At 44.6% G+C, this 21,152-nt stretch overlaps 1 protein-coding gene across 2 annotated transcripts in view; it reads left to right on the top strand.

The window, feature by feature from the left end:
- The first annotated feature begins 5,362 nt into the window (after window positions 1-5,362).
- Window positions 5,363-21,152, top strand: part of PAK6 (p21 (RAC1) activated kinase 6) — a 38,185-nt gene continuing 22,395 nt past the window's right edge. The window contains exons 1-3 of one of the 2 annotated variants that reach the window (XM_088175502.1): window positions 5,363-5,771; window positions 16,903-17,222; window positions 17,536-17,734. In XM_088175502.1, coding sequence (XP_088031628.1) covers window positions 17,647-17,734 — 88 coding nt within the window. In that variant the 5' untranslated portion in view covers window positions 5,363-5,771; window positions 16,903-17,222; window positions 17,536-17,646. Of the gene's footprint in view, window positions 5,772-16,902; window positions 17,223-17,535; window positions 17,735-18,322; window positions 18,388-21,152 lie in introns of those variants that run through there. The other variant, XM_014878847.2, reaches the window with a different exon arrangement.

Here is a 21,152-nt window from a genome sequence, read left to right as displayed (position 1 = left end):
AGTGCCTTCTATACAAAACCTGGAGAATCTCACTTGCTATCCTCTCACTTTTTCAATTTATATCCTGCAGCACTGAGCTGAATACCAGGTAGATTAGGAAGAGAAGGCTCCTAACAAAGTATCCAAAGTATCCCAAGGACTTCTCAGACAAGACATGTTTGTAGCCAGTATAGAACAACTTCACTGTGTCTAATTCACACAGAAACCTTTTGAGAACAGGCTGAACAGAGATAAGAGCTCTCAGCAGAAGTTCAGTGAAGGAAATCTGTTCTTCAGGTCATTAAAATATGTAAGTGAACCTATTTGTCTTTACTTAATTAAATGAGATCTAAATCAAAGCTGCAATACTCCACTATTACTTTTTTGTTGACTTGGCATCTGTTTTCTTTCTATACAAAAACTGTGTTAATCTTTCTCTATCTAATGTGGCTGCCCATGATCAGTTACTCTTCATGTACATCCCAGACAACACAAAACTGCCCCCCAATACTGTCAAATAAGAAACAGCCAATGTCATTTCAAATTTCTCTGTAATAAAAACACACAAGTAATGAAGAGGAGCAAGCAGGTATAACAAGGATGAGCAGTCATCTCTTCTGATGTTTGTTCCCACTTCTGCTTCGATGGAATTCTGCCTCTCTGCCTTCCCTATGCCATGAGCTGATTGCACCAACATGTAACAGGAACTCAGGGAGCTCTTTGGACATCCCTGTTGTCAAGTGACTGCCTCCAACCTTAAACAAGTTTTCCTGAGCATCACATTTTGAATCATTGTGTGATACATGGATGCTTTTGCAAAGATGACCTTGCAGGCTGGAATTGCCATAGACTTGTCATAAAGTAGGAGACACACCAGCCTTACCCACAGGAAATTTGGAGATGAAAATTTTCTTAACATTTTCTGGCGGAAAAGAGGGATCTATAAATCCTGACATGACAAAATGTTCCACACCAGGTAGAGGGTAGAATGAAATTGTGTCACAGCCAGATGTAGAAGTCCTAGTGAGGTTATCACTAAAAAAATAGTGATGGAATCTGGGCTATGGCAAATTTTAATGCCTATTATGTAAATGAAACTGCACAAAGGAAAGCAGGAATGTGATAAATCATGGTTGTACCATGTTGCTTGAGAACAAAACTTGACCAGAGATACAGAGGGATGTCTGGAATATATCTGTGGGCCCTAGCTGCTTTGATTCAGAAACTGAAAGAATCAAATTGTTAATGTCCACTCTTGTTAAGCGCAAAGGGGTCTAGAAATATTTGCAGGAAATCACTGAGCACCCAAAAATGCTAAAGGTAAAATATGGAGGCTGATCAAATGTGCTTGAGCTGTGGATGGAGCTAACCCCACAGGAGTGAGCCATTTTCTTCTCCTTAAGCTCTGGAAGCTGCAGCTGGAGTTGATTCCACTGTTTCTAAGGGCTTATGAAGATTATTGCCTACACCTGTGAAATACAGGTGGTCCAGGTTACCTCCTTAGTGGCTGTGGAGTGACCAATAATGTTACAGAACCTAACTGCTTTTTAAGGTACACCTGCAGGCAATTACAAATTCATTATGAGCTCTGAAACTGACTTCATTTTCTCACCATCTGAAGAGATCATTTTAAGGAAGCTTGAGGAAAGGTGAGGGGTTTTCATTGTCTGCTGGTCTTCAAAGGTATATAATTTGTAGATTTTAAGTCCTAACTCTAAGAGAATTGGGAAATGTCCTAAAATTTATCAGATAAATGCACTCAGAATATCTGTATTGGAGACTTTCCCAGCCTGGGGTCTGTGTTCAACAGAAAGATTAAGAAGACCTCAGAAGAGAAAGATGCACCTGATAACTGGTACATTGTCAGAAGTGTAAGCTTGAGCTTTTGTTAGCAGATGAAATGATTTCACAGAATAAACTAGGATTTTTGGTTTTTCCAGCATGAATTAGAAGGGGCAGGCAATTCAGGTGAGTTGTAAGGATGTTTTGAGGTTATGCAGGGACAAAATTAAAAGGGCCAAACCCAACTAAAACTTAATCTGGGTACTGCTGTGGAAGACAGTATAAAAATGCTTCTATAAATAAATGAGCAACAAAAAGGGCTGAGAAGAATCTCCATCTTTGTGGGACTTTGGGGCACTCTTTAGTAAGAAGTGGTTGAGTCAGTGTCCCTGGTGGGATTAAATAATATATAGAGGTGGCACTTGGGGATGGCCTGGTTTAATGGTGAACTCTTGGAGATTTTTTCCAACCTTAGTGATTCTATTATTTAAAGAAGATAGATCACCCCTCCTGCATGAGCATCAGCAAGTAATTCTGTATCTTTCTTCTGTTTTCTGCTGATTTCCCAAATAATATTCCAAAATGCCTTTAGGCTAAAGTGCAGCTCCTGAGATGCAGCACTCCCTGCTGTGCCCCAGTGATTTCCCCCAGGATGCCTCGATGTGCAAAAGTTGAGTTCTTACTCCAAGTGTGTTATTTGCCTGTGGGGTGTGGAATTGGTGGTTGGAGTCTTTCCTTTAGCCTTGGGCTATGGGCGCTGCAGTCACATAGATGTGCCTGTGCTTATACAGATCACCCTTAAAGCTTGACAAGGACCATGGAACTCCTTTAACAGTTTCATTCTTTTGCTTCTTACCATTTCACACTCACCCCCCTGCTCAGTTAATCTAGCAGAAGCTGTTTGGAAGCTTAGAAATCTCAAGGTTTCATTTCCATAATAGTTTAAATTATTAAAGAACATGTGAATACCAAGGTCATTCAGTAAAGACTGAGGAAGAATGTTGTTTCTTTTGTTAGTTCTAGAAATGTTTGTTCCCTAATTTCCTTTTGTAATAACTGTAATCCAAAGCTATTTAATTATTGACCTCATGGTTCCAGCTGGTATGGAAGTGTGATTTACCAACCAGGAGCAGCAGCTGGGTGAAACAATGCTGACAAAAGACAAATGTTAGTGTTCAGTTTCTAGGCCTGAGCTGATGTTTGTTTTCACAGTGCTTTTGATTCCCTTGAATTTTCAGTATCTTGAGATGCATAGTTCCTTGAAGCTAAACTAGTAATATACTTTGTAGTGTAATACTTTATATTATCATTCACTCAGGAATCATTTTGTAAGAAAAAAAGTTGGAATATTGCAGAATTCAGTGGTGGATATACTTATTGATATGTTCCTTGATATCCAGTAAAGGCACTGGACTGTTCTGCCACATCTGCATCTACTCCTAAACAGCTAACCTGGATTAGTACTTTACCTGTATGTGAACTGAACTGGCTACAGCTCGTCCTGTTCTTAAACCACCCTCTTATTCCAAATGCATTCTAAAATTATTATTTTTCTTCCTCTCTAAGTTTTTGATCTTCCCTTTTCTCTCCTCTGTGTTTTGCAATTTTTTCACGCACTAAACCTTCATTCTGTGAGAGTTGTGTTGATGCACAATGGCATCCCACACAGCCAAGGCCAAGCAATAGTCACAGGATCCTCAGGGGTCCCTTCCAGCTCAGGCTGTTCTGTGATTCCATGAGTTATTACTGAGTGGTCATTAGCAGTATGAAGCATTTACATAAACCTGTGTCTCTGTCCCCTCTTTTTTGTGACTTGTCTTTCCTTCCAGAAGTGGTTGTATTTCAGTAATGCTGCAGAGATTTTCAGGGTAGAAGTTACTCTACAAGCATGAGTGTTATTTAACCTCAAACCCAGTGGGGAGCTGGAATGATAAATCTAGCTCTAATGAATGAAGTCCGAAAGCTGACAGCATTCAGTAATTTCACAGGTTTGGGATATTTTCTGACAAGAAAATTCATTTCTGAGACTTGTTGACAGAAACATCAAGAATGGAGCTGCTGCCTTTGCTCCCACCCACCCCAGCAAAGAGTGGAGGAAGAGAAAGCAGCTCTTATAAATAGCTCGGTTCCTGTTGTATTTGTAAGTTCGGTGCTTTTGGTGTCAATGACATCACCCTTTTCTCCATGGCAACCCCCTACGATGTTAAAACTGCAGGGCAACATCAGAGGAACTCAGACCAGCAGATGAACAGGTTGAATCAAGATGATTTAACTGCAAAATAGTGCAGGGGCAACAGAAGGAGGTGAGAAACAAACAAAGCTACTGGCAGCTCTGTTACTCTGGCAAATAAGCATCTATCTCTCCAGTGGCTGGTTCCCCAAACTCTGCCCTATCTCTTTTTCCAAGTCCTTGTCAGGAGGAGGTAGGTTGGAAGGCAGGAATCTTATTCTCTATCTCCAGTGTGTCTGGAGAGCAGAACTACAGGTGACTAAGCAGGAGCATGGCTGACTCACTCCTGAATTATTTCTCACTCCTCTTCCCCCTCCCATCTATTCTGTTTGTTTTTTTTAGCTTTCACCCAACAGCTCAGATTTTTCCCCAGGCTCTGATGAGGAAGAATTAGCAGCAGGCTTTCTTGTTGCCTAATATTCACAAAAATGTGCTTGTGGTTATCCAGGTGAGGAAATAGAAGCCAGCTCCAAGAGCAAGAAAAATGAATTAGCTCTTGGATACAACACCTTTATCTGGGAGGAAAAAAAAAACAAAAACGGTGCTTCTCTTTTCTAAATGTTGTGTAGGAAATACTAAAGTAGCTGATGTGCCAGGAAGGTGTAAATAACTGGCTTCTTTATCAGGATACCTATGGAAAATACCTAATTGCCTCCCTGGCAGCCCTGCTGGTGTTGATTTCTAAACCAACTGCACTGGGGAGAAGCCATGGCACTTGCTGTCTTGATTACAGCATTGGATTCTGCTGGGTTGCATTTGGGACTCAAGGATCAGGAATATAATGGTTACAGCTGCAGAGTTTCAGCCAGTATGAGCTGTTTCAATCAGCTTAATAAATCTGTCCTCATTTACATCCCTATGAAGTCTGAAGCCATAGAACAGTTTACCTTCCTTCTCAGAGTGCCAAGAGAACTGTTGCTGAAACCTAGCCTGCAGAAGTGTCGACTTTGTATTAGCTTTTACATTTTTTTTGAAATTGCATGACATGGGTCCCAGTCAAGTTATGAAATACCAGCACAATGCCCAGAGTCCTGACATCCACAAAAGGATGTGGCAATGCTCCCCACATAGAGAAGGAAGTGTGTGATGGAATAACACTCTATTTGTGGCCTGCAGTTTACAGGGCATGAGTCTTTAATCAGAGATTCTGGAAGCGTAAGGCTCCGTTATGTCTGTAGCTCTCTCCCCACCCCAATGTGATGCTAAGCCTGTGATTTCTAGGCTTGGTTGAGGGGAAAATGCATGGAATCTCTACACACTAGAATCTTGATTAGTATCTTGCTCTTGCCTTTTGTGCAAAATGCCACTCAAGGCACTGTGCCATCCTCTTTGCTGAGCTCACAGCATCAGCCCACGATAAAAAAAGGTCCCAGAAAACATTGACTCACTGCATCCCAGCATCCTGACAGGGCTATGTGTCTGCAATAAGATCGCCTCAGCTGCAACTGCGAGGTTTCAATGGAATTGATGATTGTGAGGCTGTTTCACCTTCCCTGAGTTGTGCTACCACCTGTACTGCCTGCCGGGAACAGGGGTGGGAGCACTGGGATCGCTGCCCAGCACCTGGCACGGGGCAGTGCTGCTGAGGAAGCAGCTGGAGCTGGGGGGGGTTGCATGTGCATGAGGAGTTTTCTGCAGAAGCTTTAAGACTAAATTGCTGAGAATTTTTGCCTGAAGCAAGGGATGTTTCCCGTGTTTAAGACAAGCAGCAACCTGCAGTCCGAAGGAAGAAAGGGACTGAATTCACTCCAAAAGTATTTCTTGGGGATCTTTTTTCAAGGTAAGCTTGCTTTTGTGGGAGGTAGATGGGGCAACAAGGTTCAGTATTGTGAATTCTGAAACTGAAATGACTTCTGCATTATTGTTACCTTCCCAGACTGTAGAACTCAGATAAATGTATTATGTCTCTGGTACTCCCTTTTTAGGCTGAAAAATCAGCCAATAAGAGCTAATTTTCTGAGGTCTGAAGCCATAAAAATGGGTGAGGGAGAATGTCTTTAACATTGCCTTGTGCCTGTGGTGCTTTTAACACTACCTGTGTTGTAGTGGTGAATAAATGCCATGGACTGTACCTCTAAAACATATATTTAAGTAGTAGAATGAGTATTGGAAGAACAGTAGGTGAATGAAAGTAAAATTTAGTAAATAGACATCAGCTTATGGTTTATTAGTGGTTTTCAACATTGCTAGATTATTTGGTGTTCTGTAGGAGGCAAAATGAAGATGGTTGGGAACTTGCACTTAAATGTTTTTAATTGCCATAGTTTGAAGAAGTGCTGTTGAAACCAAGAGCAAGGAGATTTTTTTCTTATTTTAAAATTTGAATGACACCTGAACAACCAGTTCATTGCTTCTGAAAACTATTAGTTGAGAGGTCAGAAAGTAGTAGAGAGCTTGTCCTAGCTGCAGGAAAAGCCTATTAAAGGTAGGGAAAAAATACCTTGCATGTACAGAGATGGCTCTGAAAAAAAACTGGTAACACCTAAAAAATGTTTATCATCAGCATCCCTTCCTTATACCAAAACTATTCCTAGCTGGGAACCCTCCAGCCTGAGAAATGTGTGCTTAGATTATGGGTATAAATTACAGTCCTTGGTGGGAGTACAGCAGAGCATGGATTTGGCAGAGCTGCTGGAGCTGTGGAGGGAAGGCACTTGCTGAGCCTGGAAGTGCAGGCAGAACATCTGCACTTTCTCTGCATGCTAGTGGTGCTAATACTTGAATGCAGCTCCATTTTGCTCTTGGAATAGGAATAATACGTGCTCAAAAAACAAAACCATCTTCTGGTTAGGGAAGTAACTGTAGTCAGTAAACTTTTGGAAAAAAAAAGCCTTGTCAAGTCTGTGAAGAGTGAAATCAAAATACTTTGTTGCCTCTTCCCTAGCGAAGGTGGGAACTGAGCAGTGCCTGGAGGAAAATGGAGCTCTGGGCAGGCTGCAGGGTGCCTGGGGGAGTTTGCCTGGAGAAGGGCACTTGTGTCCAGTGTTGGGGCAGGGGCTGGTGGCCAGGAGGGCCTTGGTGCCAGCAGGGGTTGTGTAACGTTGTGCTGTCTCTGCAGCTGGCGCTGCCAGGCGCTGGATCAGCTCATGCACTTGGATGTAGTTGCTGCAGCTTGATTCCACTCCGTAGAAATAGCTGAGGATATTTCTGCCAACTTCCCAGTCAGGAGTCATCAGTTCTGCCTCTATCACTTTGAGAGCATGAATGAATAACTCTTAAATCATTAATCTAGAGCAGCTTCCAAGAATCCTGTGTACCCAAGTCTGGAATACATTGTGATCAGATTCATTATCCAGGGATGGCAAAGAACTTTGAAGAGGTGTTTACCCGGGGGTGGCCATGCTGCACTTCAAACTGCCAAAGAAAACCACAACATGAGAGGGTAGGGGGGAGCAAGGGAAGTGCAAGCAAGGCCCCAGAGGAGCAGAGAAATTGGAAAGCGATGGTAGTGGTCACATGCTGTGGACTGGTGGAAAGGCCAGCATAGCAGCCTGTGGCTTTGGGGGGCTATGGAAGCTGCTGCTTTTGGCAGTGCCACTTGGCATCATTTTAAACTGGAATTCTGCATAACCAGACAGAAACATCAGGATATCTTCCATGGGATGGTTCTTTACATCTGGTAAAACCTTGCATTTTGACTGATATGATTTGGTGGTAGAGGGGGGCCTTCTTGAGTTCCAGAGAGAACCATGGAAGGAGGGATACATAAGAGAAAAAAAGTGTTGCTGCTGGAGAATGCAAAGCACAGCAACCTAGATAAAGGTGATCCTAATTGAGGAGGTGGAGGATTGGTATTTAATTAAAACTACTCCTAAAACCCAGGCTCTTAGTAGTAAAATAAATAATAGCAGGACATGAGTAATTCCTCTCGGGGGGAATGTTGGAGACAAAATTACACTAATGTAGTAATAAGAGGGGGCCTGTGTGCAATTGCTCAGAGGAATAGGAACAGGGCAGAATGATTTTTCACTGCTAAGAAGTTCAAATGAGGTTCAAGTGAAAAGGGACCAGTGCTGATTAAAGCTGTGCTCCTCGGGCTGCTTCCAAAGGCAGAGCTGTCTGAGTTCCTGAGCTGGATGTTCTTGCTGGACTTTGCAATCCCAGCACAGGGACCAAGCTTCTTCTCTGCTTTAGCAAAATGATGGTGAGTTCTGTGTGTCACTTGCATTCCTGCTGCTTAGTCAGGGTGTTTTCAGTGAATTAAAAATAAGTATTTCAGACTTAGGACAACTGTGCCATGTATCATGCATCTGAAGGCAAGAAAGGACATTAAACTAGCTTTTGCTTCCTTATTTCCCTCCCACTCCTCATTTTCCATCATCTTAGAGCTCTATCTGCATTCCTCAAGCTGTGATGCCCATTCTGGAGAGATGATTAAATAGCAAGAACTCATTAACCACTCTTGACTGAGTAACAGCCAGTGACATAACATAGTTTCTTCTCCATAGCTGCCTTGCATAATGCTGCATTCCAGTTTTGGTTACTCCTTCCATTTCATACTTTCCATTTCTGTGACATCCATCTGTTTACCAGATAAGGTTGGGGGGGTAGAGGAGGTGGTTAAAGGGGTGGAAATAATCCCAGAATACAAAAAGAAAAAACCCATACAAGTTAAGCTGGATGGGGCTTGGAAGAGCCTGGTCTACTGGAAGGTTTCCTGCCCATGGAAGGGGATTGGAAGGCTTAAGGGTTTAAGGTCTCTTCCAACTAAAACTATTCTGTGTTTTCTGTGAGTATATAAAGGGGATTTAATGAAGAACAGAGGCATTGGGATGCTGGACTGCCTCTGCAACTGTGGTTGCAGTGGGAGAAGATCCTGGATACTTTGGAACCAGGAAAGCTGGTAGTAGAAACTTTTTCCTTTTGTATTCTTCTTCCTTTCTTACCCCATCTGTGAAACCAACTTGCAGCTCCCCCCCCAGAACCCCGAAGTTTAGTCAAAGGAAAGAGTGAGGTGATAGTGGCTTGTGGTAGATGTGGAAGGTAACTTGTAACCTGCTCTAAAGAATCAATGTAGCCAAACTGTGGCTTTGAGCAACGTCATTTTTTGTGTAGACCCAGCCAAGGCACTGCAGCAGCATCCCCTGGCCAGGGGCAGGTGGCCTGCTGATATGGCATAGACAAGATGGTGCAGTTGTTAAAATGAAACATGGCACTGCAAACTAGAAAGCAAATGTACTCAGCAACTTCAGCAGAGACAGTGACTCCATAAACCCATCATGTCAACTTGATGGCTCTGAGCTCAGTTGTTTGTCCCTGAGAACTGGTTAAATAGGACTGCCTTGCAGGGTCAGTATTGCCTTATTGATTGCCTTCTAGTTTTTTTACTTTCTTCCCTGCCAAGTGTTGTGGGAACCTTTTTACCCCACCTGCGTCAACCTTTGAGTCTTCTAAATCTGTGACTTTCCAAGGCACAGAAGGAGCTGAGGGTCTTCACAGCACAGCTGGAGAGCTGTGCTTAGAGGGGAAGAAGAAGAGTGGAAGTCTGTTCTTAATCTGGGCCAGGAACAGAGGAGTTAACAGGTAGTGGCCAGAAGGCACTACATAGATCTTAAAATAACCAAGAACAGGATAATTTGGCTTAAAAAACCATCTGGGTCTTGATTCAGTGCTCATTAAAATTCATAGTAGCCTTATGATTGGCTTCTGGAAGAATTAAGCAGGGTGTTACACTTCATAATGAGTACTTTGGGCCTTGGCCAAGAAAGTACATCACCGCATACAATAATGCTAGAAATTAACTTCTTTCCTGTGACATCCAGCTTAGAATGAGGATCTTTCCAGCACTTGTGGAAGTCAGTGAAAAAGCTCTGGTTTCAAGGGATTTTGGATTGCATCTGAAGAACAGATGTTACAGCTAACTTTGGGAAGAAGTCTCTCTGGGCAAGTGGTCTCTGAGCTGGTCATGCTGCAGCAAGCTGTTCACTTTGGGGACACTCACAATCTGCAGCCATCAGAGCTCCTGCGTGTGCAGGGAAAGGGGGGAAGTCAGACTGCAAACCTAGCACTGGGATGGAATAATCGGGCCCTAAAAGGAAAAATACCTGCTTGTGTTTATTTCATTAGAAACCTTAATGTGTTAACTGATGGCACAAATAGCTTAGAATCTTGTGGCACCTCATCAAGCATGAGACTGTTGGTAGACAAAATGCTCCTGTCTGTGACTGCTGCTGAGAAAATCTCCTGATTTCTGCCTCTTTCTTATAGAATACTGCTTGGTGTTAGAGGGAAGAAAATACTAATTCTGCCTGCTCCCAAACCAGAAATTTGCAAAGCTCTTTGGGCTTCTGTATTCTTTTCCAAGTTCTAAATATGTTCCCCAAAGAATCTCAAAACAGCAGCCTGGGTGCCATAAAGCTGAGCCAATAACTTATTTAAGGAATACGTTTTATTCATTTAAAGATATGTTTTTAAGAGTCTCTTAGAACTTGGGCTCACCTGAATTTTCTGGTTACTCCTAAGCTGTGATCTGGGATCACTGTCAGTGGTCTGTGGCTGTGCTTAGACTGAGATTGCTACCTGTGGGAAGAAGAAAATGAAGGAATAGTCTTTCTTTGAGATAAATACTCAAGTATTTCTGTAGGACATCTTTGGGCACAACTGTTACCCAGGCTTTCAGTTTTCACTAAAATTCTGAAGAACTAAATAAGAAAATGGTCATTTTAAGTATTAAGAAGCCTTTTTTTTTTTATTTCTGAAGGTCACATGCGGAAATTAACTAGTTAATATCTTTGTATAGGAATGTATTTTTAAAATTCATTTATTTATATAATTTATTTGGCAACGGAGCACATGAACAAGAAAATGATTTTTTTAAATTAGTAGTTTGAGGAATGGTGATTAAGTAGAAGATTAATTGAAGTTTTTCAGTTATTTTTACAATGCTAGCCTCAGAATCTTTAAATGTACAGATTAGGAAACGTTGCTTCTTATTTACAGCTCAAATGGCTATGTCTTGTGTTGCCCTTCTTTAAGGATGATGGAGATTTTCTTTAATCATTATATATCTACACAAACACATATGTGTATATCAGTGGACTAGTTTCTGATGTCAGGTTGAAGAGGATTCTGGTTGAGTTGTTCCACCATGGCTTCCCTCTCTCAGCAGCCAGCAGGATCTAGACTCCTTCCAAAGGACAGGCATTCTCTCTGCCAAGTGCCAGCAGGTCCGTGTGCTCAGGTAGGCTGTGACTGTGCTCAGTTTGGCCTCCCTTAATCCTAGGGTAGGGCTGTGATAGAAAAAATGTTCCTACAGTACCAGAGACAGCCGGTGTGTTCCAGTCCTCTCTAACGTGCATTGCCTGACTGTGTGCATGCTTTAGTTCCTTATTGTGGAATCTGGCAGCCTAAGTAGTTGCACAGATACTTTGGGTAGTTTGGAAACTTGTTTTTGACGGAGACAAGTGGTACTTGGAACTTTAGTGTTTGCCTGCTAGTCTGTGTTGTGCTGAAACTGATACCTCAGAACAACCAGCGCCTCCTTCAGTATTCAGGCTATTAAAAATTCCAGCCTAAATGAAGGCTGGAAGAGATTGCTGAGGATAAAGACAGCAAGACACTTCTGTAACTACCATCAGGAAAGACCAAAACTCACTCTTAGGGGAGGTAGGAATTATCTTGTTCCTTTGTTGTAGCAGTTAGAATGCAAGACAAGGATGTCTCAGCTACCATTTTTCTCTGCTATATCAATAAATCTCTAAGTTGGGATTATAATAATTTAATCCTTTGCAACCCCTCCTGTGGACTCCAGAGGATTCACTGCTTGTGGAGATAAGGGAAACTGAGGGTATAGTATTGTGACATGCTGCTCTCAGTGGCAGAACAAGAAGGTCCAGTTCCTGCATTGCAGGTTGTGGCTGCTGTGTTGTGGCATGACTTTGTGTGGCTGAACTGTAGGCTAGGCTCCTGAAACAACCAGAGCTTGAAAAATAAATTAAATAATAGTTAAAAAAAAAAAAAAAGCAACCAAAAAAGCCCAAACCAGGTTTAACCCTTCAACTGCCTCCTATTTCCAGGGAGAGGAAACCAAATGCTTGATCCAGCCTCAGCATCTAGAAGGGGTTGAAATAAATTTTGGATACTTGTTCACATTGCAATTGTCTGTCCTTCCCCTCTTTTCTTCCACAGAGAGGAATAGCTGCTCTGCCTCTTATCAGCCTCCCCCCTCAAAATGTCACCCGCTCGCCACCGTAGGTCAAAGCCCTCTCCTATACTTGCCGTAGGGAAGCTGCTGCTGGGAGGTGACGCCCGTTCCCTGACACGGGATTAGCAGTGCATCTTCCTGCTTTTCCTGGGCTGAATGCTTTCAGGGTAAGGCTGCTAGGACAGTTGTTCCCTGCCTCTACAAGGCTGCAAGTGGGATGGGAAACCTGTGCTGCACGGAGGCACGTGCCTGGATTTTGACAAGCATAGGCTCCAACCCTCAAATTATTCTAAGCTCTTGAGAGTTGGGTTTGAATGTACCCAGAGGTACAGTGACTAATGACAGCAAATGGTGTTAGACTTCTGCAGCCGTTATTTTAGCCACTAGGAATTCACTGGATTCTGGCTAATACTTCAGCGATAGCTGACTGACCTAGTTATTCAGAACAGAGGCTGCGGTCTGTATTCCTCTGGTGCCAGTGAGGGATTTCAATCTGCATTTCTATAGCATCCTTAAGGATCGCAGCATGCTTGGAAAAACAACAGATTAATCCGCCTCTGTTCTGGGGGAGTTGAGCATTGTCACAGTCATTTTACCAGCGTGCAGAATGCCTTTCCCAAGGTGACCTGGGAATCTGTAGGCAATGTTGGCTTTCTGCTGTGATGTCGCCATTGCAGGACTGATCATCGTGACTTTTGTGGGAAGCAGAAGATGCACCTTTTGTAGAGGATGGCACGAGCTTGTGTGGTGGACTGTGATGTTACTTCTATTATAACCAAATAAGTCTGTGAATTTTTGCAAGTAAAGGATCTGGAAGAAGTGTGAGGTGGCTGTGTTCCAAGCAGTATCGATATTATCTGCAGTGAACGTCTACCAAGCCACAGGAATTTAACCAGTAGCAAAATAGCATGTGCTGCGTTCAGGTGATCTTCTTGAGCTTTACCTCCAATTTCTCATCAAAGTGGGAGTTAAAATTTTCAGAGTCTAATATTTTCTTACTCTCTCTAAGCTTAGCCTGCTTTTTTTGCTGAAACAGTTGTCAGGCACAGGGGCACTGCACCAGGGCAGTGGTGGAGTCACCATCCTTGGAGGCCTTCAAGGAAGGACTGGATGTGGCACTCAGTGCTCTGGTCTAGTTAACAAGGTGGTGATGGGTCAAAGGTTGGACTTGATCTTAGTGGTCTGGCCTTAACGATCCTGGGTTTCTTTCTTCTGGAATTCTCAGTCTGGCAGAATTCACAGGTCCTTGTGCTGTTTCCTTGCTGGCTGTGCTTTGCTCCACCACAGGAGTTGTTTGTCCCAGGACAACCTGGCTGTAACCCAATGCGAGCCTGAAGCAGGACAAATTCCCTTCTTCCATGGGCCCTGGTCTGCATTGTTTGGCATAGGGTAAAGAGGGACTCTGAACCCCCCATGGCCCTGCCAGATAGGAGTGTGGGGATGTGTCCAGATCTTCAATAGCACCTAAAGCTCTGGCAGAGGCAATGGACTTGCTCGATGAACTTCCAGTTCTTCAGCTCTCACGCATTTGTCTTTTGTTTTGAATCAGAAAAAAGCCTCTCCTGGTTTAGACTGTAAACCTTGGATAGAAACACTGGGTGAGCTCATGCAGCTGGAGTGCAAGCAGGGCTTTGTCCTGCTGGTGTCTCAGGACACTACCTGGATAATGGCAGCAATGCATAGTAAGCAGGAGGATAACCCAAACACTGTACCTGGCTATCCAGGTAATGGTCTCCTGGATGGAATGTTCTGTCCACCTCCAGATGGGCTAGCCTTCAATAAAGATGGCTAAACTGTAAGCACTTATTTAAAGTGAAACTGCCTCTGGATTGCTCCCTCCTTATCTCCAGTCCTGGCTTCACGTCATGTGTTCATTATGAGACTCCCAGACTTGATTCCTATCTTGTGCTTCCTCCCACCGGTTGATGCTGATGTGCAAATTTGCAACACACTTTTCTCCTAGTGACCCCTTTATCCCAATCATTTGGTGTATTCTTTCACTTCCCTGGCCAGCTTCTCCAGATTTACAGAATCATGAAAGAGAAGGAAGGCATTCAGTGTGGAAGAGCATTTCTGCTTCCTACCTGATCCCTGAGCACAGAGAAGACTTGATGGAAAGTCTGGTCCTGAGCCACAGCCTGGCTCCATAGGTGGAATTGCTGTAGTTCTTACTGGGATTTCCTAAATGTATCAGATTTCCTGTGCCTTGGTATTAGGCTTTTCCTGGAAGTGCTGTTGAATAACGATCCATTTTCCTTAGCAGTTTGCCCAATTCCCACCAGCTTCAGACAGGTAGGAGGTATGTTTCTCCTGACTGAGGTAGAAAACAGACATTGCATATGGTACAGTTGGCCTGGGTGTCGCTGACCTTTTATTTTTTAAGTTAAAAGTCCCCAGTCTTGCCTACTGGAATAGGAAAACATTTAATAGTGGGATTTTCATCACAAAATCCTCCTCCAGTGGTGATTAAATGGAACCCATTGCAGCAGCAGTGCAGGATATGAGATCCTGGAGCTCTCCTAGCACAGCAATGTGGCTGGGCAGGGTAAGGAACGAGATGAGATCAGCACTTTGGATCTAAAATTTGCTTTGCTTTGTGTCTGGGGAGGGGACATGGAATATGGAATGACCTTTGCTGGGAAGATAAATCAGGCAGGCTGCAAAGCAGACGTTTAGTCAACGTACCCTGCAGCACTTGTTGCTGCCAGGAATGGCTGTCCCGGAGACCGACGGGACCTGAGCGAGCAGCACAGAGCAGCTGTAGGAGGAGCGGGGCGTGTATTGCGTGTTTATATAAATGTGCCAGTATAATTATTTATATTGTCTTGTGCAATTCTCTAGGTAAGAAGGGAGCAGTGGGCAGGCAAGGAGCAGCAAAAAACGTGTAATGAAGGGATAGTTGCTGAAGGGGAAAATTAGAGACGTGTCGCTTTTACTGGGAAATTTTTCTTCAAAGTGTGCAGGACTGCTGGGACCAAACTTGTGAATATAAAGACTGGAAAGTGTCCTAATTTTTCATTAAGATTGTAGGCAGCAGAGGTTCACTCTGGCTCCTAACTGCCTTGATTTCATCTAAGCTTGTGTCTTGACGAGTAAAATCAGGCTCTGCCATTTATAATGACTGCAAGTCTTGTTCTAGAAGACTGTGCTAGCATGTAACCCAGGAAGTACAATACTCATGCAAATGTGGACCCAGCTCCAAGGCTGGATGACTCCTTGTAGATGGTTGAAGCCATTTGTGTGTGACTCTCCCCACGCCATGGTTGTGCAGATGACTCCTCACTGCCTGGCACAGCAGCAAAGCCCAGGTGCACAGATGACAGGGATGGTTTGCCATCCACACCTACCAGGTTTACACTCTGCTTCCTCATCCCTGATCCTCCACCACGCTGCTCTGCCCTGTGAGTTCCAGTGCTTTGAGAAAGAATGCTGTCTCCCTTTGTTATTTACTATGATTTTTTACTATTAAAGGGGACTTTCCTTCTTTTGATTACATCTGTGTATGGGGCCTGTCTCAGACAGAAAGGAACCTGGCTAGCTCTATTTCCTATACCCTGGGGAGGGAACAGGCAGGAAACCTGGGTCACTGTGGCAGGCAGGGACCTGCAGTGTAATGTAGAAGCAGTTGACTGCATGTTCAGGAAGCAGCTTTCCACAACTTAGCTAGCGAGTTGGGAAATGAGGATTAGGAATCTCAGACCATCAGCTCCAAATGGTTCTCTCTATGAACCTTGGTTTTTCCATGAATCTTGGTTCCTTCTCCATTATAATACTGTGGAGCTTGTGAATTCCAACTACAGCTGAGACTCTGGTGGCTGTACAAAGATACTGCAGCTCTTTTAGTTGGAATGAATAGGTAGGGAGGAAAATGGGAGAACATGGCTAAAAGGTCACTGGGCTGGCCCATCTCTTTGAGACAAGCCTCTCCCAGCAATAATGACCACCTAATGATTATTTGTAGCATGTCACTCATTTAAGGTTGGCTCAACAAAACCAATGTTATAAAAAAAAACCCTAAAAAGTCACAAGGGTGGGTTTTTATAGTTTATATCTCTGTTCTTTGGACCTAAAAATATCTGAGGATTAAGCCAGCATTGTCACTGGTTTGGAGAGGCCAAGAATCCTCTTTGTTTGCAATGGACTAAGGGCAGCTGATGGGTTTGCTGCCATGAACTCTGCTCCAGGCTGAAATCCCCAAAGTGTCCTCTGATGATGGCCCAGTCACTAAGCCCAGCCGGCATTGCCGGAGCTGGTGTTCTGCTGCTTGTGGAAAGTCTGTTTCCAGGAGCCAGTAAACCCTGAGGCACAGGCAGCGCAACTGGATTAGAGGGTGATCCTAGACTCCAGACCTGGCAGCACTGACTCATGGCGAGGACAGGGGAAAAGTAAAAGCGCCAGGTCATGTGCTGCTCATCTGCAATGCAAATAAATGGGGTGAATTTTTCTACAGCGAGCCATAAAGTAAGCAATCAAAGCTTTCCTTCCTGGAATGACAAGGGTCTGGTGGCAGGTCCTGAAATCTGCAGCCAGGCGACACAGGCGGAGATGTCGGGTTGGTTAGAAGCTTCAGCAGCTCCCGGCCCCGAGGCTGTGGAGCCGAGAGAGAAGAGCTGACAAGTGGAACTTTAATAAGTCACAGTGAAGTGGGGTGTGAAAAAGGGCGGAGGGGAATGGGAGACGATCTCCCCAAGCTTCTTGTCTGAGACCCGGCACACTAGGGTGCCCAGGTGTGACTCTGTCTGAGCTCTTTCTCTCTCATCTCCTCTAGGGACCAAGAGAGGAGACGGTGAGGAGAGATGGTCCCAAGAGGCTCTGCTGTTGGCATCTGTCGTTTTCCGTGGAACAGGAATCTGAAGCTTCTCCACGCTGAGCGCTCCTGTGTCCCATCTGCTACCACACCCTGAAATCAAACTCGGCAGCTTAGGTGAATCAGGCACTGTACAAACATGTCAGACTTGCCTCCACCCCTTTTTCTTCTCCCGCTTTCTCCTGCCGTCTTTCTCTCTCAAGTTTATCGACGTGTCAGCGGATTCCGGTGGCGGAGCATTCTCACTTCACTCCTGGTCGCGGAGCAATGAGGAGTCAGGGGTAAGCGCCCTCCCGCAGATTTGGGGATCAACATTGATTTGCTTGCTTGCTTTAAAGCCAGAACAACCGTCCTAATGGCCGCTGTTTCGTGGGATTTGTTCCCTGTGTTTACGGAGGACTGGGTTTGTCAGTTTAAACTAAGTCTCCGCTTCCCAGTGGCAGTGCTGCCTCGGCTTAACCCCTTCCCTTCGGAGCAGAGTTGTGCCATTGCCAAGGATTAGCGTAATGATCACACGTGTGTTGGCAGTGCCAGCCTGGGGTGAAGTGAGAGTGGAGTAGTAGTTCGGGAGGTCATACAATTTTTTCTCTCAAGGGATGCTTCTGGAAGGGAAGAAAAACTGGGAGCTGGATTCCTTTGGGAAGGAGTTTGCTTCATCTTTACTCCTATAGCCCAGCAACACCGTCCTCCAATCGGCTTTGCTGCATGACAGTGGGAGAGTTTACCTCCAGACCCTTCTTTCTTCTCTCCCTTGGAACTGTCCACCACCGGCATTGTTGCAGCAGGACTGCGAGTAAGATCTTGTGGTTTTTACTTTCCAGGGTCTATGAGATGGGACAACATGTGGGGCTGAGGTCTGGCGGTTCAGCCAACTGACATGCAAGAGGATGGGGAATGTGGAGGGAAAATGCCTTGTTGAATCTTGCAGGGAGATGCTCTTAAAACCTTGGGTGAAGAAGGGGTTAAAAATTACTCTGGATGATGCTTGAGAGAGCAGGCAGCATGTCAGGAACATGCACGCTCATCGCCTCTACAGGAGACAGAGCAATATCTGCTCTTAAGTATCTTGTATCTGCAAGGACCCTCACCATACCTTACACAGAGGTCTAGTTAAACCCTTCCTGTGTGTATTCCCAACCTTCTGGTGGCTGTGCTGGCCAGGATCCTTTCAAAACACTTCCTGAAGCTATGCTGGAGTACTCATGTGGGGCTGGGTGTGTGTGTTTTGGCTGGCTGAAAGCTGCCTAATCCCGTCCTATTTATTGATTTTATTGGGCATTTGTACTTAATTATTTTTGTCAGGTAACCAGTGCATACAGGCAGGTATTTACAGTGACCGAAAACAGTCCTGTCTGTTAATATTTGCTTTCTTCTTTGCCAGGACATTAATGCTTTAATGTATTTGGGAACAGAGCACTGAAAAAACAGAAGAGCAATTTGTGTCTGGTGAGTGTGAGCTCTCAGGTGAGGCTGGGGGATGTACAGAGAGTAAGAGACCTTTGCCTCCTCTGTCTGCTTTTCTGAATTCTCTGTTTGGGTACAACCTGAGTCAGCCTCTAGCACAGCTGCTGGGGAAGGGAAACTGCCTCTCTCTCCAGCCTGGTCCCATGGAAAAGTCTCATTCCTGGTGGTGTGATGAAGCTTTATATTGCTTTTAACATTCAGTGCTGCCATGGTACGTACATCCTGCATGCTGTGTGAACAATGATTTATGAATCTAGAAGCAAAGCTTATCAAATTGTGGGAAGAGCTATCAGCAAATAGCTTGCTGGATTAGTAACTGTGCTCCTAGATGGAAAGCCTGCTCCATGCACAGGGGGTTGTTTCTGACTAGATGAGTGTGACTATGGATGTACCTGGGAAGGCCACCCTGGGTCCTGCTGCCAAGGATTGCAAAGTGAGAAACAACACTCGCTTGGTCACAAAATGGTTTTCATTCCCAAGGAGAATGAAATTAATTAAGGAGAATTCTTTAAAGTTTGTCTGTCCTGCCTCCAATCAGAAAAAAAGAGCTCTTTTTAACCTACTTCTGTAATGTGCTTAGGGAAATTCACAAGCAGAGAAAAGAGCTAAATATTTGTGTAAATTGCTTTAAACAAAATTGCTTAAAGCAGCTTGGACTAGCTTAGCCCAACTGCAAGCAAAATCCCACAGCCAGGCTTTGAGCTCTGTATTGCACTGGAGGGTTTTTTGGGTACTCACAAAGTTTTATCCCATTCAGAGCAGCACATGAGCTTTGTACCTGGACAGGACACAAGTGAGCAGGAGCACCTGAAGGCTCACCAGGAGTTGTGCTGCTCAGCACTGAGGGCTGCAGAGAGCACAGGAAACTCTGACACCTCCTCAGGGGAGGTTCTGGACTGGGGAGTGGCTTTCTTGTCTGTGGCACCAATGCTGCTCCTGCTCTATTCTCGCTGACTTTGAGTTATAATGGCATAGACTTAGTGCAATGGAGCATAAAAATCAGCACTTGACTGCTACAGGTCTTGTTCTTAATTCCTCGTTATGGTTTCTAAAGCTGCAGGATTACCATGTGGTTCGAGGACTAATTCAGTCTTAGCAATGATACTGTTGTTCTGAGACTGACCTTCCATTTGTCTGGCAAAAGAGTACAGTGGGAATGGACGGTGCCCATAGACTAAAAGTTGAAATCTATTCCCCTCAAAAATGTCTTAGGAAATTACACTTGCCCTAGAGCTCAGCCATTTAACTTGTAGTGTTAGTAATTAGATTATTTTGCAATTAATTGATGAACAGAATATTGCTGTAGCCAATAGTAGTCATTTATCTCGTGTTAAGAGTGCACCTCAGGTTTTAATGTACAGAGGGCTGTGTGAACACTCACGGCTGTGGCACACAGAGCAGGATAACTGATATTCCCTGGGAGAAGACTTGTCTGTTGTGATTTAAATTTGCATCTCAGTGTTGGCAGCAGTGAGCAGGAAGGCACTGAGAGTCAGGCAGGTTGTGGGGTTTAAGCAAATTTGTCCCTCCGTGTTTTGGGGCGCACTGCCTGGGTTGCAGTTTTCCCATCAGTTATCCTGTGGGGATAACACAAGGAAACTGCCTTGCAGGCTGCTGACAGCAATTAAATATATTTGTATCTCTCTTTGGGAGAACATGATGAGCATAACTAGGGACTGAGATTGTTTAGTGTTGGCTGGAAGGAAGTTTAACTCTTGCATCTCTATACTTGGGCGATCTGGGGAATTGCTGGAGTGTCTCTGTCAGCCCTTTGCCGTGCTGCTGGAGTGAGGATGGTGATCCAGGATGGTGGTCACCACTGCCTCTGCTGGGACAGGTCTGCCTGTGAGAATTCAACCCTGCTCTCCCTGAGTGTGTGACTCTTCCTGCACACAGTAAAATCTGTGCTGTGCCCATTTGCAGCACAGAGCTGCAGCTTTCCTCTCATAACCCTGCGTGCCAGAGGCAGCTGGATCTGCGAGCCGTGCAGGAGCACGCTGAGGTTCCAGGGCTCACATGGAGCCGCAGGATGTGGCGCCCAGTGTTGCAGCCCAGTGCCTTGGCTCCTTCCCCTGCCATGTGACCCCACATGCCAGATGTGGCCCCTTGGCTTGTCCCAATGTAACCTCTCGTCTGATATGTAAGATATTGTTATTCATGTGAATTTTTGGAGACAGGACCTTAAATGTTCTTATTCTAATCTCGATACTACTTTTATGCTGATTTTGAATGGATCTGTCACACAAGACAGAGGAGAGTGAAGACCTGAATCTGTCAAGCCCTGTCTTGAAGCTTTGTGGTGCTTTGGATTAACAGCAAAATACAGCAACTTGTTTTTAACCCTGATGCAGCCTTCAGAGCAAAATAATGTCAGGAGATCCATGTGGAACAATGTAGCTGCTCTTTGGACAGAGATGAGGGTGGGGTGTAGGTGTGAGGTGAGTGTCAGAGGTGCAGCACAGCATGGTTTGGTATAGCCAGAAAAGGACACAAGCCACATGAATCATGTAAAAGGTGGAGGAAAAGGGTCAGAGTTGTTGTGGCTTTGGTGTCAGCCTGGTGACCTGCAGCACACGTCCTGCTGGCTCTGCGTGCCAAGAACACGATGAGTGAGCTGCCTTCCCTGGTGCTGCAGCAGCATTTGGTGGCTGTACCCTCTCACACACTGAGCCCAGGTGGGAAAGACTGGTCTTGTAATGAAGGCATTTGACTGCACTTGAGGTTTGGGTGTGATTTCTGTCTGTGCT

This window comes from Sturnus vulgaris, chromosome 18 (assembly GCF_052056855.1).
Source record: "Sturnus vulgaris isolate bStuVul1 chromosome 18, bStuVul1.hap1, whole genome shotgun sequence".
Taxonomy (NCBI): Eukaryota; Metazoa; Chordata; class Aves; order Passeriformes; family Sturnidae; genus Sturnus; species Sturnus vulgaris.
This window is presented reverse-complemented; position numbering and strand designations above follow the sequence as displayed.